Below are 18,273 nucleotides of genomic sequence, written 5' to 3'. Positions count from 1 at the left end.
CATTTCTCCTTCCCTGGTGAGCCTTGGGTGGACGAGGGCCTCTGCGTGCTTCAGCTCATGCTTATCATGTGCTATCTCCTAGCTGTAGTATGTGAGGTTTTGAGAGTTGCCTTCCAGCACCCTTGTATCTTGCCATGTTTTGTTTTTTGTTTGTTCGAATTTGTAATGTAGTGGTTGTAATCCTAACCGGTTGATGGCTTTGTTAATTCAAAGCCGGGCTCTTCTTGAGCCTTCGTTCTATAAAAAATATCATACAATTCAACTGCGGAGGTGTTCTTTTTCCCCTTTCCCAATATATGATAAAAGACTCATGCGTATTCGGAAATAAAAAATTGGACCCAGCGAGATGGATTGCGTGTGTCATTCATGTCGGATGGTAACGATTCTAAAAATATAAGTATGTCGGATCGTCATAAGTTTGGGATTTCTTTGTTTCAACTGCCCACACCACGCACGCAAACCGTCCGTCCCTATCCACTTCTTCCCCTCGTTTCCTCTGCTCTGCTCTGCTTCGTTCCCAAGCGAAGCAAGGCATCCTCCCCATCGATCGATCGATCGCTTCTCTCGCCGGCGACGCTGCAGGTGCGACCTCAAATTCCTTCCTTCCTCCCTTCCTTGCTGTCGTAGCCGTTGTTTCGTCTGCTCACATGATCTATCCATCATTCCATCTGACAGCGAGCGCCTCTGTTCCTCTGTAAATCTTTCCACTGACAGAGAAAGCAAGAAGAAAATGGCCGACGCCGACGCCATTCCGCAGGATGTTGACTCTAGTGCTTAATTTGGATTAACACTAAACTGTTGCCGATGATTGGTTGTAGTGCAACCAAGAGTTCCATGTACAGCAGCCATTGAAATGACCAGACAGTAAAGAGTGAATTGATGGTAATGGGTCTGCAAATTTAAGTGGCTAGTCCTGTGTGCCTATCTGCTCAGTCATACTGTTGTACATATATGTTAGACTGTGAATAACCTGGGAAATTACCTTTGCTTGTTGCAAGTTGCAAATACTGTACAATCCGTATGAATTCTGAACCTATAACATCTATGTTTGCTATGGTCAATTATTTCAGAAGATAAGCTGCACGACGAGTGAGACACTTGGTCAGGTGAAAGTCAGCATGCTTGGTGGAAGCCCTGCCAGTAAATAACTGCATAAGTTGCATAGTATATGCTGATGATGATGACAGCAACGAAAAACTAAGTATGGCAGCTAAGAAGTTGATGATGATGACGACAAAAACTCAAAAAGGGTGTGGTAATTCTTTCTATATTGCTACTTACCCTGATATGTAAGTGGAGTAGCACTTAATTAGTGGCTAGGCAATGTAATGAACATGTATGGGTGAGCAGAAGTAAGTACTCCGACTTCAGATTTCAATCTTCTGAAGTACTGGATTTAAACTGGCAGCATGCAACTATCATCTGGCCAGGCCAGCTGGTTAATTCCACCTTGCTAGTACTCTGACTTCAGATTTCAATTTTCTAGGACTCTATAGTTAAGATATTAAGGATAGTCTTATGTGATTTCCGAAAATTGAAGTGGAGGCTCCATTGGTGCCTCCAACTAGTAGATATAAGAAATTCCAGTATGGTTCAGTTTTGGAAACTCGGTTGGTTTGAAACTTATCAAATTCAACTCTGAAATATTGATTTCAAATGCTGTGGTGCCAATATGATAGTGAATCATCTCTATTGGCGTTAAAATGTCCCTGAGTTGCAAAATGCACATGAGTGGTGCTACTGTGCCATCGCAAAATAAAACATAGCCTAATCTCAATACAGTTTCCAGACTGCTCTTCAGATGCAAGTTCTAACTAGCTGTTTATATATCTCAGCATTCAGGCAATGTAAACATGCTAGTTAGAACATGATTTCGTAATTTTAAGTGTACTATTCTATACAATGTAAACATGCCAAGGTTACTATGAGTTACAAAATGTAGACTGGTGGTGGTACAGTGCCATCATGAAATAAAAAATGGCCTAACCTCAATTCAGATGTAAGTTTTGACTTGTTGTTCATATATCATCGTGCTCCTTTGGTCATTTCAGGAAGCCTGAAATCTCAGCATTGGTGCAGTGATAGAGATCCTTGGATGCATGAAAACATGGGAAACTGTAAACCAAGCCCACTGGCCATGAGCCTAATGTCTGCACCTTGAGCTCCACTCCGGTCCATCTTTTCCATCCGCAATGAGGTGATATCTGCAGCCAAAGAAATCAACTGCTAACCATGATTCAAAAACTCGGGTCAGGTATTCAGAAATCCATGCTGGGCCAAAGAAATCAGATGCCTCTTATCAGAATTAAAAATTGCATCAGATGGCCAGCATCTATGTTCAAAAACTAGCAAAACAAAAAAAAATCAGGTGATTCCCGTGCACTTGTTCAATTGCAGAGCACTCGACATTCAAATGTTCAGATTAGAGTAGACAGCTAGGTCTCAAAAGGGCACTTGGTTCACTTGGCAGAGCACAAGATGAAAACGTGATAGCAACCATGGATTTGGGGAAAGTTCCATCAGACTTTTAAATCAGCTCATGGTGGGCACCTCATAGCTGACACAGAAATGCAGGTACGGTTCGAATCAAGAGCGCACTGACACCAACAGGATCCATTTGGGGGCAGAAAATTACAGCGACAGACAATGGGAAATGGGGAACGAACAGAGCAAGAGATTTAACAAAGCGCACTGCAAAGATTTAAGAACAGAGCAAGAGATTGCAGACAAATTCAGGGATAAAATGCTGAGATTTCCATTCCATGCTAGAAGTACATCAAAACAACAGACAGCGGCGAGATGCGGCCATTCCATTACACCGAGGAACATGAACACTGAACAACCATGGCTAGCTAGTGAATCTGGCGGCGCGAGGTGGGTTCTGCTGGACCGGCATGGCCTAGCCGCCGAATCCGTAGAGGGTGCGTCCCTGGCGCTTGAGGGCGTAGACGACGTCCATGGCGGTGACGGTCTTGCGACGGGCGTGCTCCGTGTAGGTGACGGCGTCGCGGATGACGTTCTCGAGGAAGATCTTGAGCACGCCCCGGGTCTCCTCGTAGATGAGCCCCGAGATGCGCTTCACGCCGCCCCTGCGAGCCAGACGGCGGATCGCCGGCTTGGTGATGCCCTGGATGTTGTCCCGGAGCACCTTCCGGTGGCGCTTGGCGCCGCCCTTGCCGAGCCCCTTCCCTCCCTTGCCACGGCCCGACATCGTCGACGCTTCCCTCTCCGGCGAGATTGGCTTCTCTGTGTGTGTGTTGCTACGGCGGTGTGGTGAGATGAGATGGACGGAGATGGGGCGTGGGGGATTTATAGCTGCGAGGTTTCCGGGGAGGAGATGGGGGCGATCCGCGTGATGCAGGGTGTGGGCCGTCGGATGTGAGATGGATGGCTGGGAGTGGGGGAGGAGGGGTGGCGCGGATCGCTGACGTGGCGTGGGTGGGAGGAGGTGTGTTTTCTCACTGGTTGCCCCGCTGTTTTGGGCCTTGGAAGCAGCTTCGAACCCGTTAACAGCTAAAAAAAAGGCAGCTTCAAAACAGTTCCGTTGAATGACTGGCTCATGTAAAGATTCTATTGTTGCTCAAAAAATGTAAAAATTCTTTTTCAACAGGTTTAGAAAAATGTAAGAAAATTATTTCGACTGGTCTTGTGAAGCTTCCGGATTTATTTTTTTCTATGTATGTTTATTAGGTTTTCGCTCGCGTTCTGTCTGGCCTTTTGGTTCATTTTCATAAAAAAAATCTAAACACTTTTAAATTTGTATTTTTTAAATTTTTTGAACTTTTCTTAATTTGCGGGGATTTTTCAAAATAGTGAACATTTTTAAAATTTTGAAATTATTTTAAAACATATGGACCCATTTTAAATTCATGAGAATTTTTCGAATTTATGAATATTTTTTTAATTCATGAACTTTTTTTACTTCACCATTTTTCCAAAAACTAACACAAAATCGGATATCTGCTCCCTCCGTAAAATTTTAGAAGACGTTTTAGGTCACCAAGTAGAGGTAGTATTTTTCTTCCTCGGGAAGCGCACGGGAACGAGCACACAAAAGAGAAAGCCGAGCGAGCGGTTCGGGTAGCAGTCGAGCGGTTTGGGCGCCGCACGGTACGAACGAGGGCACTCGTACCATGCGTCATCTTGCGCTCTGGTTGCTCTCTTAGATTTTCGCCAAAAGAGAAAGGTGTTGGGGATCGTAGCAGAAATTCAAAAATTTCTACGCATCACCAAGATCAATCTATGGAGTAATCAAGCAACGAGGGGAAGGAGAGTGCATCTACATACCCTTGTAGATCGCTAAGCGGAAGCGTTCAAGTGAACGGGGTTGATGGAATCGTACTCGTCGTGATCCAAATCACCGATGATCCTAATGCCGAACGGACGACACCTCCGCGTTCAACACACGTGCAGCCCGGTGACGTCTCCCACGCCTTGATCCAGCAAGGGGAGAAGGAGAGGTTGGGGAAGACTCCGTCCAGCAGCAGCACGACGGCGTGGTGGTGGTGGAGGAGCGCGGGACTCCAGCAGGGCTTCGCCAAGCACTGCGAGAGACGAGGAGGGAGAGGGGTAGGGCTGCGCCAACAGGGAGATTGAATCGTATGTTGGGCTGCCCCTTTGCCTCCACTATATATAAGGGGAGAGGGAGGGTTGCGCCCCCACCTAGGGTTCCCACCCCAAGGGTGCGGCAGCCCTAGATCTCATCTAGGGTGGCGGCCACAAGGGGGAGAGGGGGAGGCGCACCTAGGGTGGGCCTTAGGGCCCATCTGCCCTAGGGTTTGCCCTCTTCCTCTCTTGGAGGCGCCTTGGGCCTTGGTGGGAGGCGCCCCAGCCCACCTAGGGGCTGGTCCCTTCCCACTATTGGCCCATGTAGGCCTCTGGAGCTGGTGGCCCCACCTGGTGGACCCCCGGACCCCTCCGGTGGTCCCGGTACACTACCGGTGATGCCCGGAACACTTCCGGTGCCCAAAACCATACTACCTATATATTAATCTTTACCTCCGGACCATTCCGGAACTCCTCGTGACGTCCGGATCTCATCCGGGACTCCGAACAACATTCGATAACCGCGTACATACTTTCCCTATAACCCTAGCGTCATCAAACCTTAAGTGTGTAGAACCTACGGGCTCGGGAGTCATGCAGACATGGCCGAGACAACTCTCCGGTCAATAACCAACAGCGGGATCTGGATACCCATGTTGGATCCCACATGCTCCACGATGATCTCATCGGATGAACCACGATGTCAAGGATTCAATCAATCACGTATACAATTCCCTTTGTCTAGCGGTATAGTACTTGCCCGAGATTCAATTGTCGGTATCCCGATACCTTGTTCAATCTCGTTACCGGCAAGTCTCTTTACTCGTTCCGTAACACATCATCCCGTGATCAATTCCTTGGTCACACTGTGCACATTATGATGATGTCCTACCGAGTGGGCCCAGAGATACCTCTCCGTTTACACGGAGTGACAAATCCTAGTCTCGATTCATGCTAATCCAACCGACACTTTCGGAGATACCTGTAGTGTACCTTTATAGCCACCCAGTTACGTTGTGACGTTTGGCACACCCAAAGCATTCCTACGGTATCCGGGAGTTGCACAATCTCATGGTCTAAGGAAATGATACTTGACATTAGAAAAGCTTTAGCATACGAACTACACGATCTTTGTGCTAGGCTTAGGATTGGGTCTTGTCCATCACATCATTCTCCTAATGATGTGATCCCGTTATCAACGACATCCAATGTCCATGGTCAGGAAACCGTAACCATCTATTGATCAACGAGCTAGTCAACTAGAGGCTTACTAGGGACATGTTGTTGTCTATGTATCCACACATGTATCTGAGTTTCCTATCAATACATTTCTAGCATGGATAATAAACGATTATCATGAACAATGAAATATAATATAATAATAACTAAATTATTATTGCCTCTAGGGCATATTTCCAACAGTCTCCCACTTGCACTAGACTCAATAATCTAGTTCACATCGCCATGTGATTAACACTCACAGGTCACATCGCCATGTGACCAACATCCAAGAGTCTACTAGACTCAATGATCTAGTTCACATCACTATGTGATAAACACTCAAAGAGTTTTGGGTTTGATCATGTTATGCTTGTGAGAGAGATTGTAGTCAACGGGTCTTGCCATATTCAGATCTCTATGTATTTCGCAAAACTTTATATTGTAGATGCTGCTACCATGTTCCACTTGGAGCTATTCCAAAATATTGCTCCATTATACGTATCCGGTATCTCTACTTAGAGCTATCCGGATAGGTGTTAAGCTTGCATCGACGTAACTCTTTATGTCGAACTCTTTATCACCTCCATAACTGAGAAACATTTCCTTATTCCTCTAAGGATAATTTTGACCGCTATCTGGTGATCTACTCCTAGATCACCTTTGTATCCTTTTGCCAGACATGTGGCAAGGCACACATCAGGTGCGGTACTCAGCATGGCATACCGTATAGAGCCTATGACAAGAGCATAGGGGACGACCTTCGTCCTTCCTCTTTCTTCTGCCATGGTTAAGCTTTGAGTCTTACTCAACTTCACACCTTACAACTCATGTAAGAACCCCTTCTTTGACTGAACTATTTTGAACTTCTTCAAAAATATGTCAAGGTGTGCGTTCTTTGAAAGTATTATCAGGCGTCTTGATCTATTTCTATAGATCCTGATGCCCAATATGTAAGCAGCTTTATCCAGGTATTCCTTTGAAAACCACTCTTTAAACAACCGTTTATGCTTTCCAGAAATTCTACATTATTTCGAATCAACAATATGCCATCCACATATACTTATCCGAAATGTTGTAGTGCTCCCACTCACTTTCTTGTAAATACAAGTTTCTAGCAAACATTGTATAAACCTAAAAGCTTTGATCACTCCATCAAAACATATATTCCAATTCCGAGATGCTTGCTCTAGTCCATAGAAGGATTGCTGGAGCTAGCATACCTTTTAGCATTGTTAGGATTGTCAAAACCTTTTATTGTATCACATACAACTTTTCTTACGAAAATTGGTAAGAAAACTTGTTTTGACATCCATCTGTAAGATTTCATAATCAAAAAATACAGCTAAGGCTAACATGATTCCGACGGACTTAAGCATCGCTACGGGTGAGAAATTCTCATTGTAGTCAACTCCTTGAACTTGTGAAAAGACTCTTTCCCACAAGTCGAGCTTCATAGACGGTAACATTACCGCCCACGTCCGTCTTCTTCTTAAAGATCCATTTATCTCAATGGCTTGCCGATCATTGGGCAAGTCCACCAAAGTCCATACTTTGTTCTGATACATGGATCCTATCTCGGATTTCATGGCTTCTAACCATTTGTCGGAATACGGGCCCACGATCGCTTCTCCATAGCTCGTAGGTTCATTGTTGTCTAACAACATAATATCTAAGACATGATTACCGTACCACTCAGGAGTAGTACATATCCTTGTCGACCTACGAGGTTCGATAGCAACTTGATCCGAAGCTTCATGATCACTATCATTAACTTCCTATTCAACAGACGTAGGCGCCATAGAAAACATCTTTCTGTGTTGCATCACTCTCCAGTTGAAGTAAAGGTTCGACAACCTCATCAAGCTCTATCTTTCTCCCACTCAATTCTTTCGAGAGAAACTCCTCGAGAAAGGACCCGTTCTTAGTGACAAACAATTTGCCCTCGGATCTGAGATAGAAGGTGTACCCAACTGTCACCTTTGGGTATCCTATGAAGATGTGTTTGTCCGCTTTGGGTTCGAGCTTCTCCGGCTGAAGCCTTAAGCATCGCAGCCCCAAACATTAAGAAACGACAACTTTGGTTTCTTGCCAAACCAATGTTCGACGTCGTCTCAACGGACTTAGATGGTGCCCTATCTAAAGTGAATGCAACTGTCTCTAAACGCATAACCTCAAAATGAAAACGGTAGATCGGCAAGAGACATCATAGATCGCACCATATCTCATAGGGTTTGATTACAACGTCCGGACACACCATTACCCTGTGGTGTTCCAGGTGGCTTCAACTGTGAAACAATTCCACAATGTCTTAAGTGTTTGCCAAACTCATAACTCAGAAATTCTCATTGATCAGATCGTAGGAATTTGATCTTCTTGTTATGATGATTCTTAACTTCACTCTGAAATCGCTTGAACTTTTCAAATGTTTTAGACTTGTGCTTCATTAAGTAAATATACCTATATCTACTCAAATCGTCAGTGAAGATGAGAAAATAGCGACATCCATCGCACGCTTCAATTCTCATTGGATCACACGCATCAGCATGTATGATTTCCAACAAGTCACTTGCCCATTTCATTGTACCTGAAAACGGGGTCTTAGTCATCTTGCCCATGAGGCATGGCTCGCATGTGTCAAGCGATTCAAAATCAAGTGACTCCAAACATCCATCGACATGGAGTTTCTTCATTCATCTTACGCCAATATGACCTAAGCGGCAGTGCCACAAGAAAGTGGTAATATCATTAATAACTCTACATCTTTTGGCGTGCACATGTGTATTACCACGACCGAGATTCAATGAACCATTCACATAGGGTGCATGACCATGAAAGGTATTATTCATGTAAACAGAATAACCATTATTCTCTAACTTAAATGAATAACCGTATTGCAATGAACATGATCTAATCATATTCATGCTCAACGTAGACACCTGATAACATTTATCTAGGTTCAATACTAATCCCGAAGGCAGATGGAGCGTGCGATGGTGATCTCATCAACTTTGGAAACACTTTCAACACACATCGTCACCTCGCCCTTAGCTAGTCTCCGTTTAGTCCGTAGCTTTTGCTTCAAGTCACCAATAATAGTAACTGAACCGGTATCCAATACCCAGGTGCTACCGAGAGTACTAGTGAGGTACACATTAATAACACGTATATACTTTGTTGAAGTTGCCAGCCTTCTTATCTACCATGCATTTGGGGTAATTCTGCTACCAGTGACTGTTCCCCTTACAATAGAAGCACTTAGTCTCGGGTTTGGGTTCAACCTTGGGTTCCTTCACTGGAGCGGCAACTGGTTTGCCATCCATGAAGTTTCCCTTCTAGCCCTTGCCCTTCTTGAAACCAATGGTCTTGTTAAACCATCAAAACTTGATGCTCCTTCTTGATTTCTACCTTTTGCGGTCTTAAGCACTGCGAACAGCTCCGGGATCAACTCCATCCCTTGCATGTCATAGTTCATCACGAAGATCTAGTAGCTTAGTGATAGTGGCTAGATAACTCTATCAATCACTATCTTATCTGGAAGTTTAACTCCTACTTGATTTAAGTGGTTGTAGCACCCAGACATTCTGAGCACATGCTCACTAGCTGAGCTATTCTCCTCCATCTTGTTGGCAAAAGAACTTGTTAGAGGTCTCACACCTCTCAACACGGGCATGAGCCTGAAATCCTAATTTCAGCTCTTGGAATATCTCATATGTTCTATGGCGTTCAAAACGTCATTGGAATCCCGATTCTAAACCGTAAAGTATGGTGCACTAAACTATCAGGTAATCATCAGAATGTGTCTGTGAGGTGTTCACAACATCCAGAGACGACGTTGTAGGGGTTTGCACATCGAGTGGTGCATCAAAGACGTAAGCCTTCTGTGTAGCAGTGAGGACACTCCTCGGACTACGGACCTAGTCCGCATCATTGCTTACAATATCTTTCAACTTAATCTTTCTCTAGGAACGTATTGAAACAGGGAGCTACAACGTGAGCTATTTATCTACAACATATTTGCCAAGACAATTTACACTATGTTCATGATAATTGAGTTCATCTAATCAAATTATTTAATGAACTCCCACTCAGATAGACATCCCTCTAGTCATCTAAGTGAACGTGATCCGAGTCAACTAGGCCGTGTCCGATCATCACGTGAGACGGACTAGTCAACATCGGTGAACATCTTCATGTTGATCGTATCTTCTATACGACTCATGCTCGACCTTTTGGTCTTCCGTGTTCCGAGGCCAGGTCTGTACATGCTAGGCTCGTCAAGTCAACCTAAGTGTATTGCGTGTGTAAATCTGGCTTACACCCGTTGTATTCGAACGTTAGAATCTATCACACCCGATCATCACATGGTGCTTCGAAACGACGAACCTTCGCAACGGTGCACAGTTAGGGGGAACACTTTTCTTGAAATTATTGCGAGGGATCATCTTATTTAAGCTACCGTAGTTCTAAGCAAATAAGATGTAAAACATGATAAACATCACATGCAATCAAATAGTGACATGATATGGCCAATATCATTTTGCTCCTTTTGATCTCCATCTTCCGGGCTCCATGATCATCATTGTCACCGGCATGACACCATGATCTCCATCATCGTGTCTTCTTGAAGTTGTCTCGTCATCTATTACTTCTACTACTATGGCTAACGCTTTAGCAATGAAGTAAAGTAATTACATGACGTTTATGTTGACACGCAGGTCATAAATAAATTAAGACAACTCCTATGGCTCCTGCCGGTTGTCATACTCATCGACATGCAAGTCGTGATTCCTATTACAAGAACATGATCAATCTCATACATCACATATATCATTCATCACATCCTTTTGGCCATATCACATCACAAGGCATATGCTGCAAAAACAAGTTAGACGTCCTCTAATTGTTGTTGCAAGTTTTTATGTGGCTGCTATAGGTTTCTAGCAAGAACGTTTCTTACCTACGCGAAAACCACAACATGATATGCCAATTTCTATTTACCCTTCATAAGGAACCTTTTCATCGAATCCGATCCGACTAAAGTGGGAGAGACAGTCACCCGCTAGCCACCTTATGCAACTAGTGCATGTCAGTCGGTGGAACCAGTCTCACGTAAGAGTACGTGTAAGGTTGGTCCGGGCCGCTTCATCCCACGATGCCGCCGAATCAAGATAAGACTAGTAACGGCAAGCAAATTGACAAAATCGACACCCACAACAACTTGTGTTCTACTCATGCATAGAAACTACGCATAGACCTAGCTCATGATGCCACTGTTGGGGATCGTAGGTGAAATTCAAAATTTTCTACGCATCACCAAGATCAATCTATGGAGTAATCAAGCAACGAGGGGAAGGAGAGTGCATCTACATCCCCTTGTAGATCGCTAAGCGAAAGCGTTCAAGTGAACGGGATTGATGGAGTCGTACTCGTCGTGATCCAAATCACCGATGATCCTAGTGCCGAACGGACGGCACCTCCGCGTTCAACACACGTGCAGCTCGGTGACGTCTCCCACGCCTTGATCCAGCAAGGGGAGAAGGAGAGGTTGGGGAAGACTCTGTCCAGCAGCAGCACGACGGCGTGGTGGTGGTGGAGGAGCACGGGACTCCAGCAGGGCTTCGCCAAGCACTACGAGAGACGAGGAGGGAGAGGGGTAGGGCTGCGCCAACAGGGAGATTGAATCGTATGTTGGGCTGCCCCTTTGCCTCCACTATATATAGGGGGAGAGGGAGGGCTGCGCCCCCACCTAGGGTTCCCACTCCAAGGGTGCGGCAGCCCTAGATCCCATCTAGGGTGGCGGCCACAAGGGGGAGAGGGGGAGGCGCACCTAGGGTGGGCCTTAGGGCCCATCTGCCCTAGGGTTTACCCTCTTCCCCTCTTGGAGGCGCCTTGGGCCTTGGTAGGAGGCGACCCAGCCCACCTAGGGGCTGGTCCCTTCCCACTATTGGCCCATGCAGGCCTCCGGGGCTGGTGGCCCCACCTAGTGGACCCCCGGACCCCTCCGGTGGTCCCGGTACACTACCGGTGATGCCCGGAACACTTCCGGTGGCCAAAACCATACTTCCTATATATTAATCTTTACCTCCGGACCATTCCGGAACTCCTCGTGACGTCTGGGATCTCATCCGGGACTCTGAACAACATTCGGTAACCGCGTACATACTTTCCCTATAACCCTAGCGTCATCGAACCTTAAGTGTGTAGACCCTACGGGCTCGGGAGTCATGCAGACATGGCCGAGACAACTCTCCGGTCAATAACCAACAGCGGGATCTGGATACCCATGTTGGATCCCACATGCTCCACGATGATCTCATCGGATGAACCACGATGTCAAGGATTCAATCAATCTCGTATACAATTCCCTTTGTCTAGTGGTATAGTACTTGCCCGAGATTCGATCGTCGGTATCCCGATACCTTGTTCAATCTCGTTACCGGCAAGTCTCTTTACTCGTTCCGTAACACATCATCCCGTGATCAACTCCTTGGTCACATTATGCACATTATGATGATGTCCTACCGAGTGGGTCCAGAGATACCTCTCCGTTTACACGGAGTGACAAATCCCAGTCTCGATTCGTGCTAACCCAACAGACACTTTCGGAGATACCTGTAGTGTACCTTTATAGCCACCCAGTTACGTTGTGACGTTTGGCACACCCAAAGCATTCCTACGGTATCCGGGAGTTGCACAATCTCATGGTCTAAGGAAATGATACTTGACATTAGAAAAGCTTTAGCATACGAACTGCATGATCTTTGTGCTAGGCTTAGGATTGGGTCTTGTCCATCACATCATTCTCCTAATGATGTGATCCCGTTATCAACGACATTCAATGTCCATGGTCAGGAAACCGTAACCATCTATTGATCAACGAGCTAGTAAACTAGAGGCTTACTAGGGACATGATGTTGTCTATGTATCCACACATGTATCTGAGTTTCCTATCAATACAATTCTAGCATGGATAATAAATGATTATCATGAACAATAAAATATGATATAATAATAACTAATTTATTATTGCCTCTAGGGCATATTTCCAACAAAAGGTGCTCCAAATATGTCCATTTGCCAGCATATTGATTGGTTTCCTTCCATATTTTTTTTTGCACATCAACAGTGAAAACAAATTTTCTTATTTCTCGAAGGATTAGCATTAGAAAAGCGTGAGAAATATCGAAAACCCCTATGAAGACCACATCAAAACCCTCTTATACAAATCTTGCTCGTCCTCGAGCAACTGAGAAATAAAAAGAGCGAAAGGGAGTTTGACAAATGAGTACAAGGGGTTTACCGGCTCATAAAAGATATGATATATCGATTCTCACAAATCTTGCAGTCTTAATTAAGAAAAGATTTGCATTTGAATGATTGCACCTAAGCTCACTGCATAGCCACAGATGGTTTAGTAGTAGTTCAAGTTCACAAGTTAAACCTTGCTAGTTAACTAGGTGTGGAGCAAACGAGAAATTATTCTCTCAAGAGAATGGATTTGCATTTTGGAGCTTTTTGAAACATAAACATGACCATGGGTTTTGGGGAGAACAAAACATATTACTCAAGTATCACATTAATATTCACTTGTACTGCCTAATCATACCTCTCAAATTCTTCCTTCAATCATTGTCTCTATTTTTGGTGACAGGATTATACCAAACAAATTATACGTGCAAACGGTGGGTTTTCGTTGCCACTTCCAATATTAACAGACTCTCATAGCCGAAATCCGAGCCGAAACTCCAGTGGATCATTCATTTGCGAGCGGAGACCTTAACATGACTCAAGAGAGATGATGAAGTAACAATTACGTGCGTAAAGCAACATATAGCGACAAGGCCATGGAACCGACAAGAAGCTGAAGCGCCTTCTATTGTAAAACAGGTTTTTGGCATAATCGCAATCACTTCAAATTTTCATTCCTCTAGACAACTCTATCAGTAAGTATCATCAAGCCAATCAAGCTAAGTTATATAGAGTTGAGTGTCTTATGTGCTAGTTCTCTCCAAAATCTGAGCCCCGGATTTTCTTTAAAACTTTTTCATTCTTTCTGACTAGATTTTTCTTTCAAAGTCATGCTTGACATCAAAGTTTTACTAGCAAGACATGGAATGGGAACCAGAACCAAATGATATTTGACTAATGCGGGGAATGAAGCTTAGGTGCAACCAACCAGATAAAAGTATTAACTAACTTAAACTTACGAGAAAAGTGAATATACGTATATTATACCTTCTTGATTGCTCTTTTCTCAAGTCATGTGTCCTTGCTTTCTTCTCATTTATAAACTGCTAGCGGCGTTCAAATCTATAATAAGCTCATAAAAAATACCAAGAAATGAAACCAAAAGTTTTCTCTAAATTTTATTATGCAAAACTGGAATTAAACATGACAACATAAAAAGTAAATAAAAAAATATGCATGTAAAGGTAACTAGGGGAGTGAGCTTCCTCCAAGCTTAGGCTCTTGCCTAGAAAGGTCTACTCGTTGCCACCACCGTGGTCATGCTGTGAGTGGGGCCACTGAAAAGCTGGTGGTGGTCCACTAGAGGAGGAAGGTGCAGCACCGGGCTGCCCGGCGGATGGACAAAGAGTGGTGAAGACTTGAAGGTTGCAGAATCAAGTATACGTTGTTATTGGCTTGGTAGAGTGTCATCTTGACACTCACAACATGTTGTACTAGTTGATGATACTTCGTTCTAGGTACACACTCGTAACCATAGCCATAATGCTACCATGGCGCCTTCCAAACGTGCCCTCCACCGCTGCCCCAACCGTGCCCATCGTCAAAATCGGCACCAACACCGGTGGCGGCGTCTCACTGGGGATCATTCGCGGGCTCAACAAACTAGCCCGCATCAGACCTAGCCTGGTTAATCTGATCCAAGGTGAGCACCCACTCCTGGCGTGTACTCACATCAAAAGCTCGTGTAAGGGTCAAGCCAACAAGTATTTGTCCCCTGTCAATCAGGGGACACATAAAAAATTTAGTTTTTACTTTTGTTAACCGAACTATATTTGATCGGTTTGGTTTTCCGTTGGTAACCGAACATGCAAGCACTACAGCACCAAGAGTGTTTCTCCTGTGTGCACGCCGCTTAAAGGGCATGCCAAGTAGCGACCATCAGGGCTCATTTAGTTGTTGGGGTGGGACAAAACAGTGCAATAAACCCTAGGGAGAGATTATCCTGTGCAGATGGGATCCCCGCCACGGGGGAGATGTTCCCACTACCCCATGTGCCCAAACGGCAACGGGAGGGGAGAGAAGACCTCACGTACAACATACAAACATAATAATCCCTCCGTCCGAAATTACTTGTCGCCAAAATGGATAAAAATGGATGTATCTAGAACTAAAATATGTCTAGATACATCCATTTCTTTGACAAGTATTTCCAGACGGGGGAAGTACAACAATCATGGATACATTTTTTTAAAACAACTATAAGAAAATTAGAAGCATGCATAAAGTTTAGAATTTAAGTAAACTAGAATTAACATACAAAAAGTTCAAAATTCATGTGAACTAGAATTCGAAAAATATTACAACTGATATCCATCACTAAACCAAAGTTCAAATGTCGTCTAGCCCGCACTTATTGTGACCGAGTGTTGGCCTAAACCATTTTCTTGCTTCAACATGAAAACAATAATTACAACTAGCGTTGATGCATCATTGTTCAAGTTTGTTCACTGGAAAAGTTTTGAATTATCAAGTCGATCGTCATGTCTGAGGCAGAGACACTGTCAAATAAGATGAGCTGCAAGGTGACAATCAGTAGTCCTACTCAAGTCTTTTCTCCACTCTTCATTGACCCTCAAAGTACCACATCTCGATGTTGTCTGAACTACGAAAAAAGTAAGTTAGCACTAGTTCATAATTTCGGTGCACTATTTTGAAGTATAAGAAGATTAATATGAAATAGTATCGACCAACATATGATCTGTGCATTGTGCATAAAATAAATCAAGACTACATTGCTTGCCAAAAGAATATTTCAAAAGATATAGTTTCTTCAAGCTTCACTGAACTACTACGAAGTACTCATATTCAGAATGTCCTAAAGAACCAAAATATTACTTCTAGTCACTACAAAGTACTCGGATTGTATATTCACTTGTCAAGGGATAAAGCACAGCTTTTTTACATATTTCTTATTTGATATGTGTGCGTGCGTGCGTGTGTGTGCGCGCGTGCCTGTGTCATCCAACAACATGTAAAAACACTAGATTGTCACCGAAGCAATCAAGAAATATAATTACAAGCTGCTATTGAAAAGCACCACCATTGTACCAAATTACTACGGGGATGCCAAATTACTAATATACACGTGGTACGTGACCACACTCCACTGTTGTTCAAGTAAATTCTCTGATGAGTAAGTCTGTAATTTCGTGAGACTTTTTCTTAATGAATATACAAACTACCAACAGGTAATAAAGGACGACACAAATTTTCGAGGGGACTCTAATCAGGTTCAAAGCACTGTTAAACCTTATATAACTGCAGCTAGGATGAAGCAGCAGCAATATACATTCAAAGAGCCAATAGCTAGCAGGCTCAGGAATAAAACACAAAGATGGTAATATACTAACCTCCCAGGCTCCTTTCAAATGATACTAATGGACATGTTCCCTTCTCTAAAGTATTGCTGTGAGATGGAAACCATAGACTGAAAAAATAATAAAAAGCATTGGGGTTAAAAGCACTGCCAATCCATATACAATTGCAACTAGCAAAAACCTGCAGCAAAAGATTCAAGCCATTGCCAATAGATCATGTAAACTGTAGGAGAACTAATGGTAATCTAAAGTTACTAAGTTTTACATTGTTTCATGACGCATTTTTTGACAAGGTTTAGAAAACAGATGTTAAATCACACACAACTGCTCAAACAGAGAAATGGCAAATTACACACAATCGCTCATAGTCCGGCTTGAAAAACTGAACCTTCTATTAGTCAAAGCAGCTTCGCAGTATGAGCCAGGGTACGAGCCCAAGCAACCACACCTTGGTCCATCTCAGAAAGTTAGGTTTTCTATAATTCTGGGCAATGAAGCGGTATGAGCAGGAGTATGAGTGTGAGCGCTCGTACTCTACTCCGTCGTTTGCTCTAGAAGTTTGTTGCTTCTCCTCGATGCCTTGGTACTACGACCGGTAGTACGAGCGGCTGACTCGTACCATCAGCCGTCTTCTGCCATGTTTACTCATAATATCAGACTTTTTATTTTCTCTTCTCTTCTTCCAAATTCTTCTTCCCTGGTTTTCTTCTTCTACAAAGCATAGCTCAACGGTCCTTTCCATTAGGTTATCAAGCCGAACACTTGATAGAGAGTTTCGATGCTAACAAAACTAAACTGTTTCCTTCTCCCTCCCCTGCAGCCACCGATGATGCATTTGCAACATGCGGCATGTTGCAAAAGGCTTTGCAATATGATCCATGTTGCAATTGGTGACCAAAGGCCCACATTTTTGCAATGTCCTGCAACCTAGAGGTGACTACAACATGGTCCATGTTGCAATGAGTGAGCACAACATGGTCCATATTGCAATGGGTGATCAAAGGCCCATGTGTTTGCAACGTTATGCAAGTTGGAGGAGACCACAACATGATCCATGTTGCAATGAGTAACCACAACATGGTCCGCGTTCTGATGATCCAACGGCTACATGAGATAGATTCAACGACTCGCGACCTAGGCATTTTTTGCCAAAGATCAATCGGCCGTCGGTCAAATAATTTCTTCCTAGTAATGTGAAATAATACTGGGTCCTCTTTGGATTGTAGGACTTTGTCAAAACTTATAAATAGGAAAGCGAAACACATGATTGGAATGACAAGACTGTGTTGAATTCTACATGACAAAACACAAGTTGTTGAGATAAAGCAGTTGGACGCTACATAGAAAGAAAGAATGGGGAAATCTATCAGTATGATTTTCTGCTAGTGTTAAATTTGTACGCTAGATAGAAAGCCGAGGCATTCTTTGTAAAAAAAACAGTTAAAGATAAAGGTAGAGGATGTAGTTAGGGCGTGTTCTGAGACTCTCCAGCTTCTAACTCCACCAACTTCAATAGTTGAAATTGACCTTGGCTCTGAGAAGCTAACTTCTCGAAGCTGAGCCGGCTAGCAGTGCAAAAATCTGGAGCGACCAAGGCTCGGCTCCACCAAAAAGAAAATCTAGAGTTTTCCCAAATTACAACCATAGTGCCACCGCCGAACATAACGATTCGTTGCCCACTTGCCCACTCCTCGCCTGATAAAAGAACTATTGCTGGTTCATGCGGTTCCCCTCCCTTTGTCGACATCCCCCTGTCGTCCCGAGCGCTAATCCTACCCACCACCACGAGCCCCACCGTCGCGACCCTGCCACTGCATCACCAACTAGCGCTCCTCCCGACGGCATATCCAGCCGTTCCAGGTCCATCCCCGCCAGATCCCCTCGATGCAGCCCCCAGGAGCAGGACCGACACAGCTTCCCGACCGGCAATACGCACCCCGAC

At 44.1% G+C, this 18,273-nt stretch overlaps 1 protein-coding gene and 1 long non-coding RNA gene across 3 annotated transcripts; one reads left to right on the top strand and one right to left on the bottom strand.

Moving 5' to 3' along the window:
* Positions 1 to 456: 456 nt before the first annotated feature.
* LOC119319232 lies at positions 457 to 1,442 on the top strand. Of its 2 annotated transcripts, none has more exons than XR_005154395.1 (3): positions 457 to 582; positions 715 to 882; positions 1,071 to 1,442. It is a non-coding gene; the product is annotated as an uncharacterized LOC119319232 (long non-coding RNA). The 2 variants fall into 2 exon arrangements; XR_005154394.1 differs by having other exon boundaries at positions 676 to 882.
* Positions 1,443 to 2,776: 1,334 nt separating this feature from the next.
* LOC119314359 (histone H4) lies at positions 2,777 to 3,282 on the bottom strand. The gene has a single exon (XM_037589084.1). It carries the CDS (start codon positions 3,209 to 3,211, stop codon positions 2,900 to 2,902), a length of 312 nt encoding a protein of 103 aa, XP_037444981.1. The 5' UTR covers positions 3,212 to 3,282; the 3' UTR covers positions 2,777 to 2,899.
* Between the last annotated feature and the right edge of the window lie 14,991 nt (positions 3,283 to 18,273).

The sequence above is a fragment of the Triticum dicoccoides genome, chromosome 6A, assembly GCF_002162155.2.
Source record: "Triticum dicoccoides isolate Atlit2015 ecotype Zavitan chromosome 6A, WEW_v2.0, whole genome shotgun sequence".
NCBI classification, from domain to species: Eukaryota; Viridiplantae; Streptophyta; class Magnoliopsida; order Poales; family Poaceae; genus Triticum; species Triticum dicoccoides.
This window is presented reverse-complemented; position numbering and strand designations above follow the sequence as displayed.